The sequence below is a fragment of the Pelophylax lessonae genome (genome assembly GCF_965119305.1).
Source record: "Pelophylax lessonae genome assembly, chromosome: 6".
In the NCBI taxonomy this organism is placed as follows: domain Eukaryota; kingdom Metazoa; phylum Chordata; class Amphibia; order Anura; family Ranidae; genus Pelophylax; species Pelophylax lessonae.
Window position 1 is genome coordinate 212,647,829 of NC_138773.1, and position 19,026 is coordinate 212,666,854.

Sequence of the window (19,026 nt, forward strand, 5' to 3'; positions counted from 1 at the left end):
ACACATAAGAAAACTCATAGGGGTACAAATCACACGAGGCCCTCCAAACACTTACCTAATGGCACAAACACAGTGGTGGTGGTGGTGGTGGTGGTGGCAAAGAGCAGAAGAGGCTGCAAAGAAATGTAAAAAAAAAACACATAAGAAAACGCATAGGGGTACAAATCACACGAGGCCCTCCAAACACTTACCTAATGGCACAAACACAGTGGTGGTGGTGGTGGTGGTGGTGGCAAAGAGCAGAAGAGGCTGCAAAGAAATGTAAAAAAAAAACACATAAGAAAACGCATAGGGGTACAAATCACACGAGGCCCTCCAAACACTTACCTAATGGCACAAACACAGTGGTGGTGGTGGTGGTGGTGGTGGTGGTGGCAAAGAGCAGAAGAGGCTGCAAAGAAATGTACAAAAAATACACATAAGAAAACTCATAGGGGTACAAATCACACGAGGCCCTCCAAACACTTACCTAATGGCACAAACACAGTGGTGGTGGTGGTGGTGGTGGTGGTGTTAAAGAGCAGAAGAGGCTGCAAAGAAATGTAAAAAAAAAACACATAAGAAAACGCATAGGGGTACAAATCACACGAGGCCCTCCAAACACTTACCTAATGTCACAAACACAGTGGTGGTGGTGGTGGTGGTGGTGTAATCCTTTATAGGCAAAAGGAGGCTGCAAACATTAAACATACATGAGAAATCGCATGACCTACATACGTGCACATAATAAATTACAGTTATCAGGAAAGCAAAAATGGTGTCTTTGGAAGCTGGGAAGGTAAGGGGGCAGGTTTAGATGCCAAATCTAGACTGCACACCTTTAACAAACATGAGAAAACACATGTCCAAACCACATGCACATGGGGCCAACTGCCAATGATTAAAAGACACTTGAGGGGTTCCCAAGCTATTGTGGGTTGGAGGGGATTCACCATAGACAACTTAAGCACACCCAAGATAAGTACAAATTGTCTCCTTCCTTTTTTTTGGGAGAGAGAGATACAATTGTCTTACCTCCAGATAATGTAGGTTGTGGGTCACAGGGTCTTGCTAGCACATAAGAAACATCGATCTATAACATCCAGCAGCCATATTGGCCATGTGCTCCTTTTATAGCTGGCTCACAGGTGTGATAATTAGCGGCCGTTTCTATATATATCTGCGCATTCGCGAATTTGCGCGTTCAAAATGGAGGACGATATCCCAGACGCATTAGATGGTGCAATGCTGGCATTTATTGGTGCCTTGTTTGAGGAGGCCCTGGCACAGGAGGCAGCAGAAGGTGGGGAAGCTGCAGCAGCAGCAGCAGCAGCACCTTCAGCAGCAGCACCTCCAGTCCGTGTGCCCTTACCTCGCCAGCCACGCATTTTTGCTCCAAGGATCTATTTGGACAAGCTGCGGGATTCTGATGTCAGGAGGAAGTTCCGGCTCGAGCGAGGAACTATTCTACACCTCTACCAGCTCATAGCAGAGAAAATTGACCCGGACACACAGCGCGGCCATGCGGTGCCCGGCATGGCCAGATTGCTGGCCACTTTGTATATTTTAGGGCGTGGCAGCTTCCAAGCCACTTCGGGAAGTATCATGGGCATTAGCCAGCCCACAGTTTCAAGGGTGTTCATGTTGGTCATTAATGCCATAGTGGATATAGTGCCCAATTTTATCCACTGGCCACAGAATGAAAATGAGTGGAATGAAGTCAAGTTGGGTTTCTACCGGCGGGCACACATGCCGCAAATCCTAGGGGCAATCGATGGCACCCACATAGCCATTAGGCCCCCAAGGAGCCACGAAAGTGAATACCGGAACCGCAAGCAGTACCACTCTGTGAACGTCCAATTAGTGTGTGACGCCAAACAGCGCATCATGAGTGTCAACACTGGTCACCCAGGGTCGTGCCATGATTCCAGTATGTTAAGAACAAGTACTCTGTACGAGGTGTTTGAAAGTGGACAAATGCCCGAAGGGTGGCTTATTGGTAAAGTATTTTGTCTTAACAACATAAACTGTAAGATTACATAGACATAGGAATAAGCTACATCGGTGTACACCCTGATTTAAGCAAAGCCTACCTAAAATGGATGTGTTATTAGTTGTCAGGCTGTTCACACACAACCAGATCAGCAGCTTAGCAGCTCACAAAAGAAAGATTTGCAAAGTTGTCTTTGAGTCCAATGAAGGTGGTTAACCAATGTGTAAATGGTGTCCTCTAGCCACCCAAAGAAAACCTACAAATGATTCCAATGGTATTGCCATATCCCCAAAGTACTTTGCATAAGTGAGTCAATATTGGTTTCCTCACTCTAGTTGCAGATATATTCCAGAAGTAAGACCTAGGCTAATGTAATAGGAACAGAATAGGGGCCAAGTTGTAACTTGCAAGAGAAACCCACCACTTTGTGTGTCCTTTTTCCCATTTGTATTAGTGATTTAGGCAGTTAGACAGAGTTGAGATGTTTCATATGATTTTTTGCAAACAGACGAGCAGGTTGTTTAGTAAAATGCCTAATTGTCTCCCATTTTGAGGAGTCATCTAAAGTCACATGATATGAATAACTAATGTATATTTTTCTTATTTTTCAGGGGATGCTGGTTACCCGCAGCTGACGTGGCTGATGGCTCCAATCAGGTACCCCCAGGGCCCAGCAGAGAGGAATTACAACAGGGCCTTGCGGAGAAGCCGGAGTATCATTGAGTTGACCATAGGTCTTCTCAAGTCCCGGTTTCTCTGCTTGGCCCGGCCTGGGGGTGAACTCCTGTACTCTCCTACAAAGGCTTCCAAGATCATCCTGGCGTGCTGCGTGTTGCACAACATGTGCGTTGCCCGGGATGATTCTTGGGAGCTGACGGAGGAGAGGGAGCCAGAGGTCCGTCAGCCGGCGGCCCCCAGGCGGCGGAGCACCGCTGCCGGTATGGCCACCCGGAATACCCTGGTTGCTAGCCACTTTACATGTAAGTACTGTAACCGGTCAAGATAGGGCATGTGTATTAATTAGCTAGTTAGCAGAGGTGCCACTCACAGGGAGACAGAGGGTGATTATCATCTGCCAATGACACTTGCCATTGTAGATAAAGTGTAGTCAACATTGGTAAAATTGTGTTACTTGAGCAAAAACATGCACCTCTAACCATAAACATGTTGGTATTGTGAATAGTGTAAAGGGCTGAGAAGAGCTGGCAGGTGTTTATTTGTGTCTATGCCACCTGTGTAGTTATTGATAACATGAACGGCTGCTTGGTATCTTATGGTGTTGTAATTTTCCAGAACATCAACATCTTGGAATCATGGCACGTACCATGGGAAGCCTGTGGTGATGGGCTGTCTGGCGTCACAGGTGTGTATTCAAATGTTTACATTAATGATTTCTGGTTTGTGTAAGTTGGCATAAAATGTGTTATTTCACTCGTGATGTCGAAATTAAATGAAGTTCAGAATGAAGCAAACAGGCATTAAGATGTGATTTTCATAATGAAATGTCTTATCCTTTGTTTTATTTTTCCAGGAGTGGTACTGCTTGCGGGTGTAGGTGGTAGAAACCCACCTTGATGGACTCCACTCATTTTCTTTTGTGGTCAGTGGATATTTGGTAAGGCACATGGCCAATGACCAACATGAACACCCTGGAACTTCGAAAGTGGCTTGGAAGCTGCCCAGCAACCTTGCCATGCCTGTCCCCTATGAGCTGGTAGAGGTGCAGAATGGATTCTGAACTCTGCCGGAAGTTGTGGAAGACATCAGAATCCCGTAGCCATGGAGCAAAGATCGTGGTCTGGCGCTGTAAAGGCACACGGACTGGAGAGTGACAATATTCTTTTGCTGCATCCCTCCTTCTGCTGTCATTCTCAAATAAATAAATACATTAGAATTGAACATGTGTTTTTTTGTTTTGTGTGGGTGCCTACAGACAAAAGGGCCATCCACACTGTAAGATTTAGAGAAGACTTTATCCTTCCGATTGACATTTTCTATGTAGTGCAAGGGCCTGCCTGATTGCATCCAAATTGAAAGTGTTGAGGTTTGAGCTTCTATTATATGGTTTGGTTAAGTCTACAGGAAAAAGTCTAGACAAATTGTTAGTGTATGGCCCATTAAGCTGCCAAGGCCGGAGTTTTGCACTTTGCATGCTGCTTGTACTGGTGATGTGAGGGGTTGTAATGTAGAGTAGGGATGTGACAGTGTTGTGTTGAGGTGTGAGGCAAATGTAGTGTTGGACTATGAGGGCCTGTGTTGTTGAAATATGGAGAGAGTCCAATATCAGACACCTATGTTTATTGGTCAAGAAATTGTAAGAACCATGGTAAATATGTAAAGAATTGCATCTCGATAAAACTAGGACCACACTCATAAAATCAAAATTGTGTTGTTTCCATTGATGTGCTTGAAATTTGGGTAGGACACCCCCCTCCCCCCCCAAATTCAAGATAGTTTAAAAAAACTGTTTAAAAAAATGAGAGTGAAAAGAGATCCCAAGTGTAGTGATGTGATTTGAACCCATGACGTTGTGAACTGCAGTGAAGTTGCAAAGCACTTAGCTATTGTGCAGAATAAAGCTGTATGGTGGAAAAAATGGAGTGTGTTAAGGCTAAAAAGCACATATAGCTAAAGAACTAAACATTGTATGGAATGTGGGAAGAAGACCATGGTAAAATTGTGAGGTTTCATCTTGCCCTGAAGTAGGGTAGGGGTTTGGTCACTTGCCTTTGGTACTTTCCTTCCTAAGATCGATTCGACACACAGACAAGATCAAAAAAACACTTAAAATGGTGTAAGCTTGCAAGCGCTTCTGAGTGTAACATTATTTAGCAATATATATGATGTAATCCGTTCCATTTTAGCAATATAAACAAAAAAAGAAAATAAAAAAAGTAGGTGGAGATGGTAAGCCTCGAACCTACAGCAGAGGGAGATGAATTACAGACATGTGATGTGTGCACTAATCCACTAGCCCACATCGCTATGTGAAACTGCTATAAGCAGGAAGACATAAGTTTGCGAATTGGCGAAGCCGCGATCGTAAGTGAATCCCGCTGACGGCGGAATTCATTATTGCTGTTTTACTCGCCAATTCGCCGCAGCGCCAGTTAATTGATTTGAACGCGGCGAAACTGAAACACGTCATAGATGTTTGAAGCTGCAGTTTCTTTAAATCCGGCCCCCCATCTCATTACACCTTAAAGTTCTATTTCTCTGCTAATAACAAGGCAGTCAGTTTCATCCACAATGCAAAATCTTTAGTAATTTGTTTTCAGTTCCAGACTTATAACCATAAACTTCTACCATCTAAATTTAGACTTGTTGGATGTTACAAAATATTTATCTATCTCTTACATCTGTTGTCAGTTTGGTGGATATTGTAGTCTAATAAGTAATGAGAAACACATAGGGACAGATTTAGTAAAACTGGTGCACGCAGAATCTGGTGCATTTGTAAGCAATCAGCTTCTAACTTCAGCTCATTCAATTAAGCTTTGACAAAAAACCTAGAAGCTGATTGGTCACTGTGCACAGCTGCACTGGTGTGTACACCAGTTTTGGCAAATCTCCCCCATAGGGACTGATTTACTGAGGATAGGTTTTTGCTGCCAATGAGGTTGCGAAATGGTGACATTCCCTCATTGGCAATGCCAAGCTTGCCAACTTATGAGTTCCTACATGCTCTTGTTCTCCATGCTAGGTTGAAACCCTCTGATAAGTGGCTTAAAGTGTATCTATGGGTAAAATTTATAATCATATGTTCATTTCTACATTGTTTTTATTCTATTTATAGACTGCTATTGATATGAATGATCTTGAAGTCTGTTAACTTACTTTTTGAAGATCCCCAAATTTTTACTTGTGTCACACATTTCACAGAGCCTGCCTTCTGAACTACAGAGGTGCTAAGAGCAGATGTTGCAGGAGGTGGAGTCAATACAGGAATCACTGCTTGCAGACATTAAGGTACTATGGGATATGTGCTCCTTAAATATTGTAAGTAAATAGCAGAGGAGAAGCTGAAAAGCATGTTTGGAATCCAAGAAGTTGTGGAAAGAGATAGCAGACAGGCAGCAATCACAACATGAAAGGAGATGCTTCAAGTAAGCTTATATTGACAAAAATAAATATTATTTGTTCTGTTATAATGCTGATTTTATAAAATGAGCCTGTATACTGTGACTATAGATCTTTAAATACTTAATAGGAGTTCTTAGCTAGAAAAAAATAGGCTTCAAAACAAATGGACAAAAAGATGCATGCACCTAGTGTATTACCAAAACATTTATTAGCGATAAAAATTGTTACAAATGGATACTTACGAAGTAGCAAATGGTAAAAGCCAAATGAACCACAAGCTTCCATACAGTGCGGACGCATGTACTCCAATTACACCATGTTGGGGTGTCAAGCTGATGTTTTTCGGGGGCATTTCCAATTGGAGTATTTGCATCTGCACTGTATGGCATCTTGTGGTTCATTTGGATTTTACCACTTTGTGAGTATCTATATGTAGCAGTTTTTATAGCTAATAAATGTTTTGGTAATGCACTAAGTGCGTGCACCTTCTTGTCCATTTGTTTTGTAGCTTGTACTTTGGATTACCCCATCTGAGGAGGGCTGCATCCACCAATTATTTGGATTGTCTGTCGTTTATTTTCCATCCAACTACAGAGGATTTCATAGCGTTGGAAGTGACTGTTTGCTTGTGTATAGAAAATAATAGCATTAAACCTAAGTTAACAACATTCTTTACGGAGTACATTTTTGCAGAAAATGTGTATAACATTAAATATTGTTGAATATCAAATAAAAGGCAAAATGTACATTTGGTAATATTGAAGCCACCCAGTTACTAAAATGTTCTAATAAATAAATACATTGTGTAGCAGGGTGACCTGTGCCACTGTGTAAAACCGCTGGCACAGAGGTGCATACCTCCCAACTTTCTGAGATGCAAATGAGGGACACCTATTAGCAAAAGTATGTAGGCATAGGACACACCCCCTGACACTCCCCCCCCTTAAAGGAGAATTGTAAAAAAAAAAAAAATGATTGGGTAAACCAAAAAGTGCTTTTTTACCACTACTTTTGCTTTATATTGGCTTTTGGAACTTACAGATGCAGCCATTTATAAATTGTATGAAAGGTTTAGCACTGGGAAACACTTTTTGATAGATAAATAGTGCACTTTATTTACAACTCTATAGATCAGACATGAGGGAAAATTAGGAGGAAAGAGGGACAAAGGGACTTTGTTTCAAATGAGGGACAGTCCCTTAATATCAGGGGCAGTTGGGAGCTATGGAGGTGTCCCAACCACACAGACACCCAGCCACCCAGCCCGCAGTGTAACGATGAGGAGAAAGTGATCCTGAACGGTCCGTAGATGTAACTAGAGCCGCGTAGAGCTCTCTGATGAAGTCTGTGACGATACACATAAGGGCGTGACTACGCGGCTCTAGTTACACCTACGGACCGTTCAGGATCACTTTCTCCTCATCGGTACACTGCGGGCTGGTGGCTGGGTGAGAGATGTGGGTGATTTAGGTCCCGCCGAAACTATGGCTATTTTAAAGTATTTTGATTTTATGATCTGTGTAAGTGCATTGTATGAAGGGGGGTTACTTGGAAATGATTAAAGTCCATGCTTACTACACAAATAAAGCTTTCTTTTGGTTGCATTTGATCACCTGTGCGATTTTAAATTTTTGCGCTATAAATAAAAAAAGAGCGACAATTTAAAAAAAAAACAATATTTTTCACATTCTGCTATGAAATTCCCCAAAAAAATATTTAAAAATCAAAATTTTTTAACATTTTAGGCCAATTTGTTTTCTGCTACATATTTTTGGTAAAAAAAGATCACAATAAGCGTATTTTGATTAGTTTGCGCAAAAGTTATCTCGTTTACTAACTACGGGAAAGATTTATGTGATTTTTATTGTTTTTTTTTTTTTTTTTACTAGTAATGGCGGCGATCTGCAATTTTTTGCAGGACTGCGACATTGACAGATCAGACCCCTTACTGACATTTTTGACACTTTTGGGTGGACCAGTGACATTACTACAGTAACCAGTGCTAAAAATATGCATTGTTACTGTAATAATGACACTGGCAGGGAAGGGGTTAATACTGTGGGTGATCAAGGGGTTAAATGTATGCCTCATGCTTACTGACGTGTGTGTGTGTGGGGGGGGGGGGGGTTCTGTAACAGACACAGAGAGCTATGCTGAATCTGCTGATCTCTCCCTGTCTGTCACTGAGAAGATCCGCGTGCTTTGTTTACATAAGCAGGCGGGTCTTCTCACCGTTTTCCCGACGATCGGGGGAGGACAGCGGCAATCGGAGCCACTCCTCCCGCAGCCGGACTCCCGCTGTGTCTAAACAATTACTAGCAGTCCAGTGACGTAGGTCTACGTTGCTGGACCCAGGGGAACCGCACTGCAGCAGTAATATTACTGTTGGCAGTCGGCAAGCGGTTGATTATTTTATTTTGTAATTTTTTTGTGCTCCATGCCTATATAGATGGTTGAGTAATTGTGTTATGACACGTTGATGTAATGTGGGATGTGTCTATGGAGTATGGCAGAACTCATAACTACTGCAAGTCTATTATCAAGGTTATGTTTTCGCTCATTCCTTTGACAGCGTAAATAGTTTTGTCTGGCCTACAAATTAAATCTGAAATTCAGACAGATATAAATAAAAACATCAGTTATGTGTTCATCAAAAATCAATAAATATATTTTATTATACAACTAGTGTATGTACCTGAATTTTGAATTTGCCATTACAAAATATTCCTTTGTTTCCTGCACTGCAGATCTAACACCAGAAGTGAGTGAGCAAGCTCATTATTGTGCTGTGGCTCAGCTCCTGTCCAATCAGTAGTCTGTTCTGTGATGCCACTGTCGTGGAAGTCCACTAATTAGCTATGTTGCCAGGCAAGTGTGAATAGATCACAAGGTAATTTCAAAGCCATTGTTTCTAACTTTTAGGGACTCTTTAATAAGTGGCATAGTACCACTGGATTGGCGTAAGGCCAATGTAGTGCCTATATTTAACCACTTAAGGACCAGAAGGGTTTGCCCCCTTAAAGAGGTTATAAACCCATACAATTTTTTTTTTTTTGCAACCTGAAAGAGAAACACATTATGAGCTAGTATGCACCGCATACTAGCTCATTATGAAATACTTACCTTAGAACGAGCCCCTGCCGTGCCGCCCGCTTACCTGTATGATGGGCGACATGTCCAGTCGCCCGTCTTCCCGGGATCGCGGCACCCGGCCATCTGATTGGCCGGAGCCACAGTGACGTCACTCCCGCTCACGCACGCGGGAGCTGACAGTCACGGCACGGGGCTCTGATGGAACGGCACCAGCGGCCGTTCATTCAGAGCGCATGCACCAGTGACGTCACTGGCTGCATGTAAGGTAAATATCTCCTAAACGGTACATGTTTAGGAGATATTTACAGTACCTATAGGTAAGCCTTATCATAGGCTTACCTATAGGTACAACTTGCAGAGGAGGGTTTACTTCCTCTTTAATGACCAGGCCATTTTTTTGCGATTCGGCACTGCGTTACTTTAACGGACAATTGTGCGGTCGTGTGAAGCTGTACCCAAACAAACTGATATCCTTATTTCCCACATATAGAGCTTTCTTTTGGTGGTATTTGATCACCTGTGCGATTTTTTATATTTTGCACTATAAACAACATTTATGAAAAAACAATATTTTTCACTTTCTGCTATATAACATTACCAAAAAAAAAAAATTTAAATCAAGTGTTTTCATCATTTTAGGCCAATTTGTATTCTGCTTCATATTTTTGGTAAAAAAGGTTTCTTTACAGTAAAAGCTGTTAAAATGTGGAATAGACATTCAAGAGCCGGTTCTGTCCAGCTCAGTTGATTGCTTAAAAAAATGCCTGGATTATTTCCTAAATGTACATAATATAACTGGGTACTAACATATAGGTAAAGTTGATCCAAGGAATATTCGATTGCCTCTTGGGGGATAAGGAAGGAATTTTTTTTCCCCTGCTGGAGCAAATTGGATCATGCTTTGCTGGGTTTTTTGCCTTCCTCTGGATCAACTGTGGGTATACGATCGTGCATAAAGGATTGTATATTTTTTCTTGTTTTCCCTTTTATTGGTTGTACTAGGACTAGTGTCTTTTTTCAATCAGACTAACTATTTAAGGTTGGTTGAACAAAATTACAAAAATGGTTCAAATACTGTAAGTCTAGTATTTCGACTTTGTATTTAACAGCTTGCTTGGAGTTCAGCTTTAATTTGAAACTCTGGCAAGTATGCCATGGACATAGTGCAGTCCCTCTGTGGGCAGGCACTTAAGAGACGATGATTGAAAATGATTGTCCTGCCATGACAGATGAACTAACCAGGGAACTGGACCGTACAGTGACAGGAACAGACTCAGACATTTACAAGTGTGCTTTATGAAGGAAAGAGATAAGTGCCAAGAGGATTTGATGCAGTCATATCTATGTGCCTTGTCAGCTTATAAATTGTGTGATTTTCTTCTGTGTATATTCTATGGAAGCAACAGATCTACGGCTACAACAAGAAATAGACTTCTTCAGCTATACTGCTGATCCTCGCACCATCTTACACATTCAGGAATGGTACACTAGGGAGTCAAGAGCTGCTAATCAGATTACAGATCATACTTGCCAAAGCAACACTGTCCCTCGCAAGTCTATTTTTAATGATACTATTGTATTGTTCCCATGGCTGAAGCTGAGCCCTGCTATTCATTGCCGCTTTACTGTAATAATAGTACAATCATAACTTCATGATGATAACTTCAGTCTTGTCTTTTCTTTCTTTTAAAACACAGAATTACGAAGTAATTTTTTTTTGTAAAAGGTAAGCTAAAGTAAACATGGAATTAACATAATTGCTTTCTATTCAGTGTTTAATCATTAGAGAACGTTAAACTTTTAAATACATAGAACTAATATATAATACTGTGTAAATCACAGTAATAATGCATCATGGCTAAGAAGAAAATTGTTTTCTAAATCATGATTAGAATTACTTAACAAAAAGGCATAATGCAGGAAGAAGGGGGCATTAGGAAAATTACCCGAATGCCTTTTCAAAAAAAGTACATGGTGAAAATAAAGAGATCCATTCCCAAATTAGGATTCAGAATAGATGAGCTGTTTATATGTGGGATGTTCTGTCTAACCTTTGTATTTGAAACCAGGGCCGCTGATAGGGAGGACATTCTTGCAGTTGGGCGGAAAGGCAAATACAGAAAGAAGCTCTGTGCAGCTCCCTGCAGCAGCTCAAAGACAGTTCCTCCTCCTCCTGCCAGCTTTCACCTGCTGCAGGGAGAGACACAGGCACGGGACATCATTCCTGTAATTGCTTCTCCGACACCGATCGCCCTCCCTGTTCTGCCTGCTTCTGACCCCCCACCCCCATTCCCATGTGCCCCCCTTTCACTGTGCTGCCCCCCTCCCGCAGCGCTACAGCCTTCCTTTTCCTGTAAAAAAAATAACAAACTTTAAAAAAATAATAATTAAACATTATTAAATGATTTTAAAAAAATTGTAAAATAAAAGAATTGGCAACATTTTTTACATTTAAAAAAAAGAAAAATAATAATAATAATAAAAATTAAACATTATTAAATTATTTAAAAAATTGTAAAATAAGAATTTTTTACATTTAAAAAAAAAAAGTGATACATTAAAAAAAAAAAATAATGTAAAAAACAATTAAAAAGGGGCTAATTCACACAGGTTCGCTGTTATGTTTGTGTCCGCGAATAATTATTTTAGTGTATATTTAGTGAAAATATTGTCTTGATAAATTTGGGGGGGGGGGCTGTACAGGACCCCATGATTTCTAACAGCAGCCCTGTGTTCAACACATTTACATCATTTTTTATATATCATATGAGCAAAAGCTAGCATCTTTGGAGAACTAAATGTAAAGCTGTCGTTCTTACTAACATTCATCTGAACTTTACATTTTCAAGGTTTGGAGGGTGAAGCCTTTGTAAAGATAAGCTTAAAGTTCTATTAAACCCAGGGCTGCTATTAGAAATAATGGGGCCCTGTACAGCCTACCTGATAGGGCACCCTCACATTAGAATGATTTCCTAATTTGTTTTAAATATTTTTTTAGAATTTTATATACTCTGATTAGCGCAATACTTTTGTTTTTTTTTTTACTCATAAAGGATTTGGTGTACATTTACAAATGTAATGTTAAGGTGTTACTAAAGTAAATTTTTTTTAAAATTAAAATAACAAACGTTATACTCACCTGCTGTGTGCAGTGGTATTGCACAGAGTGGCCCCGACCTTCCTCTTCTCAGGTCCCTTGGAGGCGATCCTGGCACCTACTGTTCTTTGTGTGTTCCCATGCTTCCTATGGAGGCACACAGTGTCTTCACGCTCCCGAGCTGTGGGTCTATGAAGCCGCATTCCATAGACTTACACAGAGGGACTTAGACCTGCCCCCTACATCCTCCTCACTGCATTTGATTGACAGAAGCAAGAGCCAACGGCTCCTGTTGCTGCTCCAGTGCTATGTGAAGAGGAAGAGAGGGGAAAATAGATGCAGCCGTGCACAGCCCTGATCTATTCTTTCTCTCTTCCCCTTCACACAGGGAAGGGGGGCAGATAAATATAAAACTTTTCTTTATATTTCTTAAAGAGGAGTTCAGCCCCCCAGGAAAAAAAATTAAAAGTCAGCATCTACAAATACTATAGCTGCTGACTTTTAAATATTAGAACTAATCTGTCCAGGGTTCCCGCGATGTCGGCACGCCATAGCTGATTTTCGTATCGGCTCTCGGGTGCTGCCGCCGACATTCAGGGTAAGGAAACCCAGCAGTAAAGCCTTTTGGTTTCACAGCTCTAGCGGAGAGAGAAGGAGGGGGGTTGAACTTTTGAGGGACGGCACCGCGACACTGTCTCCCAGAAGTGGGGAAGGGTACCTGTTAAAAACATTATGTTTTTTACAATTTTTTAGGAGCCCAGTTGGGGAGGCTTTGGTGAAATATCAAGGGTCTAAACAGAAAGAAAGGGACTGGAGACAGAGCTTTCCCAGTCCCTTTCTCTGCAGCCTCAGCTGCACTGGACAGTGAATGAATGGGAAGTGCTCTTTGCTGAATGGCTTCCTGTTCATTCACAAACTGAAGCATAGTAAACATAATTTATTATAATTCAGTTAAGAATGAACACAGGAGCGATCTGTACACATCACTCACTGTGTTTATTTATTCATACATCCTGGAATATCCCCTGCAGCAGCCAGCGGGAGAGGAGGGAAGCTGGCAGGGGAGAGACAGGGGATGCCAGGAAGCAGGGGAGAGACAGGGGATGCCAGGAAGCAGGGGAAATTGGCACTGCACAGGGTTATCAGGGGGTGCCTGTTTGTATCCTGTTTCCTAAGGGTGTCTCAATACACCCATAGCAAACTGGATAGGCAAAGCAGCTCAAGATGGCTTAACATGCTTCAAAAAATCACCTGCAAGCTTGAAAGAGCCAAATACAGAGACATTCTTACTTACTATCCTTTTGTAACATTCCAGTTGACAATACATAACAAATATGTAATAAATAACAAGTAATATATGCATAATGTATCTGCAGTATGTTTCTGTCTCTCACCTGTGAGTCTAATGTTGTCTGATGACAGATTACTTTTGGTGCCTGAAATGTCTTTGTGGGAAGCCAAGAAAAGGACCACTTCACCCTTCTCATTTTTTATCGGAACTATATCAAGGAGGCACCAGAATGAACCACCTACAAAAAAAGTATTATAGAACAATTAATCTTTATAGTGTCACTAAACCCACATCATTAAAACTTTCTATAAATGTTGTATTACATGCTGTTCATGCTCACAAAGTCACCATGGAGTTCATTTTCTCTATTCTGCAAAAAAACCTGGTTGATCCCGCTTTTCTCTGTCCCTCTCTCCTGTCCATGTCCCCATTGCTGTTGGGGATTTTGCAGAGCAGTGTTGGAAGCTAGTACACATGCTCAGTTTTCAGTGTATTTCTACCCCCAATTTTCTCCCTATCACCTCTGAGTGTATACACAGTGGTAAAAGACAGCCCACTTCCTCCCTCCTCCTCCATGCCCACTAACCAGCTAAACACAATAGGGGCAGGGTATTACATGTAGATTGATGGAGGCTTCATCTTCCTGTTATTCTAAGACATAGGCTGCCACCCACACAATGTTGTTGCCAAACAATAATAAAGATTTAATTTCAAATATATATTTGTATTACAATTTATAACAGTTTATTGATATGAATTATTTATTTTTGTATTCCGAAGGCTGTTTTTTTTTTGAACATGTGACCTGCAGTAGAGGAAAGGAATTTTTTAAATTAAAATAATTACAGCACTATCATACACATACAGAAATAAGAGGGAATATGTAAATTAAATATTGTGTGTCTAGTATCACTTTAAGTACAAAAATGCAAGCCTATATATGATTTTAGAGCTCAAATAAATATTTAAACAAAAAATACATACAATGAATATATTGTTGCAAAATAAGAAAGCCAAGGGCAGCATTATGACACACAGTATATATGTATACAACATAAATCTAATTATATATATATATATATATATTTATTTATTAGGTACACCTTGCTTGTACCAGGTTTGACCCCCTTTTGCCTTCAGAACTGTCTTAATTCTTTGTGGCATAGATTCAACAAGGTATTGAAAACATTCCTCAGAGATTTTGGTCCATATTGACATGATAGCATCACGCAGTTGCTGCAGATTTGTCAGCTGCCTATCCATGATACCAATCCACCACATTCCAAAGGTGCTGTAATGGATTGAGATCTGGTGACTGTGGAGGCCATTGGAGTACAGTGACCTCATTGTCATGTTCAAGAAACCAGCGGTGAGATGATTTGAGCTTTGTGACATGGTGCATTATTCTGCTGGAAGTAGCCATCAGAAGATGGGTACACTGTAGTCATAAAGGGATGGACATGGTCAGCAACAATGCTCAGGTAGGCCAAGGCGTTTAAATGATGCTCAATTGGTACCAAGAAAATATACCCCACACCATTACACCACCAGCCTGAACTGGTGATACAAGGCAGGATGGATCCATGCTTTCATGTTGTTTACTCCAAATTCTGACCCTACCATCTGAATGTTGCTGCTGAAATCGACCAGGTAATATTTTTCCAATTTTCTATTCTGCAATTTTGGTGAGCCTGTGTGAATTATAGCCTCAGTTTCCTGTTCTCAGCTGACAGGAGTGTCACCCAGTGGGGTCTTCTGCTGCTGAAGGCCATCTGCTTCAAGGTTCGATGTGTTGTGCATTCAAAGATGGTATTCTGCATACCTTGGTTGTAACTTGGTTGTAATGTAATTATCTCAAACTAGTTTGACCATTCTCCTCTGACATCAACAAGGCATTTATTTCCATACAACTTCCACTCACTGGATATTTTCTCTTTTTCTGGCCATTCTCTGTAAACCCTAGAGATGGTTGTGCATGAAAATCCTAGTAGATCAGCAGTTTTTGAAATACTCAGACCAGCCTGTCGACCACCAACAACCATGCCACGTTCAAAGTCACTTAAATCCCTTTTCTTCTACATTCTGATGCTTGGTTTGAACTTCAGCAAGTTGTCTTCACCACGTCTAAATGCCTAAATGCATTGAGTTGCTGCCATGTGATTGGCTGATTAGCAATTTGTGTTGCCAAGCAATTGAGCAGGTGTACCTAATAAAGTGGCTGGTGAGTATATATATATATATATATATATATATATATATATATATTTACACTGTATTTATATGTATTTATTTTAAATAAGAAATTGCAAAGTGGCTAAAGCTAAAAGAGAATAGTTACAGTTATTTGCAGCTAAATACCATGAGCTGCACATTCTGGTTGCACTCTTTGAGATGCATTTTGTATACATTTCTATAGTGGTGTCAATGTAAAGTTGTGAGTTTTCCACAGGGGTAAATTAAATACATCTGAAAGCTCACAGCAAAACCTCTGATGTCACCAGAAGTGTGCTGGAATCTCCCTGTTTGGATCACAAGCAGCAAAAAAGATTTGGTCCACTTTAAGCTAGCCATACGGTACATAGACAGAAAATACTGCACATTCAATACAAACATTTCCAGAGTAATCAAGAAGTATTGTCTTTGTGTGTATAGTGTTAATAATGATATCACCATGGCAATCAGGAGGCGGGTTCTGAAACCCATTTCCCGATTGGCCGAAAGGAGAAGCCATACCATTGGACATGGAGGAGGAGGGAGGAGACTCAGAAGGCGGGGAAGATGCCGCCGCTGCCACTGTCGCTGTTGCGGTCGCTTGCTGCTGCAGATAGGTGAGTGAGCCGGGGGTCCTGTACTGTCATGCTGGGGGGTCCTGTACTGTCATGCTGGGGGGGGGGGGTCCTGTACTGTCATGCTGGGGGCTTCTGTACTGTCATGCTGGGGGCCCTGTACTGTCATGCTGGGGGAGTTCTGTACTGTCATGCTGTGGTCCAGGGTGTGTGGCCTGGTGTGGTCCGGGGGGGGGTGGCTGTATGGTGTAACGTGTTCGCCCTCGAGAGCGCTCCTGCAGATCGCCGTACAGGTAGAGTGATTCGCGCAGCCGAACCAGCCTGCTGCAGTATGTATGCGGCGGGTGGTCGGCAAGCAGTTAATGGTCAACCGTCTGCTTGTAAAGCCTTTTCCTTTTCTGTGCAATTGGTCATTGGTCATATCAGTGTCCCTAACAGAATACGGTTGGATAGCACAATGCCACACATTTAATAACTAATTATTTTTCCAAAGATTCACTGCACCACCTCCTGACACATGCCTGAACTCTGATAGTACCACGTCATATTTTCCAGTGTCCATAACTTCAACATTATACTGTTATTGAGATATTCAGGGAGACAGCATTCATGAATTTTGTTGCCGCTATTTTTTTGGCTCTTTGCTGCTTTTCTCATTTTAGTGGCCATTCCACGCACTCCCACTATCAACCTTGTTGGAAATTTCCACTGATGTGACGGGAATATTAGCAATTTAATATACAAAAGGATAAGGGCTATTAAAGCACAATATTTTTTTCTGCCGAATTTTCTCATAGGTAACTAAAAGACATTTATCCGGTCTTGTCAAGAGCTTGTCCCAAATAGACATTACTCACTGTGCCTAAGGTAATAAATCATAAACAGACAAATATTCAGAACATTATCTACACTAGGATCCTGTAAAACATTGCTGTTTAGAACCTAAAATCTGTGACTGAGGACACAGTAGGTGCAAATATGGTCATTAGTCATGAGTGCTTCTATTTAATTAAACTTCAATAACTCTAGGTACTTCATACCATTTCATCTAACGTACTAATGCATTTCACATTTCATTCACAGCAGAACCAATTTCTAAAATTCAGCTCCCTCTTAGGTATGAAATTTGAAAAGTTGCAGGAAATCAATAAATTTCATGTTCTCCCTAGAATAATATATATGTAACAACCTCATTCCATTATTTCAGTTTCCTCGTGTATCAAAATACTGAACGGGGTTATGTACTACTTTCTATTATTTTGCTGGTCACGTAAACAAAAGAGTCACATCAGGACACTGTGTTTTGCATTACTGAAAACCCTTCTATGCAGATATGCATAGAATGTCTTCTGGGCTCATTGGTAACATAACATGCCAATGAAGTAGGCATCTAAGATATTCGGTATCAATACTGAGCACCCCAGCATGTGATAGTGGAGTGCACTGTAAGATAGAGCCTATGGCTGAACTCAAAGTGACACCTACAAACAAAACATTTTGTTGGGCTGCTAAGTTGTTATGCAGACCTTCTGGAATTATTACGTCTCAGCCTTTGACCTGGAACAGTTATGAAGAACAGGACTATCAGAGAAAGTTAAACATTACTATCTGCATGCTTGTGGAGGGGGTTTACTGTGGAGACCTGAAGAGATGGACTACTCATGTCCTTGCAGGCTGCCAGAGATATATGCCTAAACACAGGAGTGTTTATTTACTAAAACTATTGAGTGCACAATTAGTCACAATTCTGCAGAGAAACCAATCAGCTTCTAACGTCAGCTTGTCTAATTAAACTTTAGCAACAAAATTGGAAGCTAATTGGTTTCTCTTCAGAATTGTGGCTCATTTTGCACTCAGTAGCTTTATTAAATAGAACCCAGCGTATGGTGTTAAGGTGGCACTCTCCGGTATGAGCTAAAGTTCTCCTGAGCAGACATTTAATTATCTATTGAATACTGTTATAGTGTGGCTCACACGTTTCCTCAGGTACACATTATGGTTAACAGTTCCTTTATACACTTCTTCACTTCTCTTTTCCATCTTCTGTGACCTCCAGGCTGGATCCCTGTACCTCAATCAGGCCCAAGTTGCGGTACCGATTGCTAGGGAAGGAACCAAGCACACAGGCTCCTTTGCTACCAGGGACCACTGTCACCTTTGCAAAGTCACCTCAAATCTAAACTGGCTGGCTGCAAAAATGCACAAATCTTTAATATCTGGATTCACTATTGTAGCAATATCACCCGCAAGGGTTAACCTTGATATTTGAAAATTACCGGTGCTACATCTTCACGTCACACTGGGGTCGATTTACTAAAGGCAAATAGACTGTACTATTATACTATACTAAGTTAGGAAATTAGGGGAAGCTCTGCTGACTTGTGTCATCCAATCATGTGTAAGGAAAAGAAATGAGATTTTCCTTGATTGGATATTCTTTGGAAAGTAAAGTTTCACCTTATTTACTAAACTCTGGAACAACTTCACTTGTAGAGTAGGGATAATCGAACGGTTCGGGTCCACCATCGGTTCGGCCCGAACATTGGGTGTTCGAGGTTCGGCCGAATTTAGAACTTTTTGCCCAAAAAGTTCGGAATTCGGCAACCAGAACCGCCCGAAATGCAATGCTTTAGGAAATGGGCTTTAAAAGCCCGTGATTGGACCAGAACCATTAGCAAAAGCCAATTGAGGGGGCAGGAGAATG

The 19,026-nt window shown here is 41.1% G+C and overlaps 1 protein-coding gene across 1 annotated transcript in view; it reads right to left on the reverse strand.

The window, feature by feature from the left end:
• Nucleotides 1–19,026, reverse strand: part of LOC309559184 (voltage-gated delayed rectifier potassium channel KCNH8-like) — a 785,056-nt gene that overhangs the window by 307,907 nt on the left and 458,123 nt on the right. Inside the window, exon 3 of the mRNA XM_082262383.1 lies at nucleotides 13,640–13,774. Within this exon, the coding sequence (XP_082118509.1) occupies nucleotides 13,640–13,774 (135 nt within the window). The remainder of the gene's footprint in view (nucleotides 1–13,639; nucleotides 13,775–19,026) is intronic.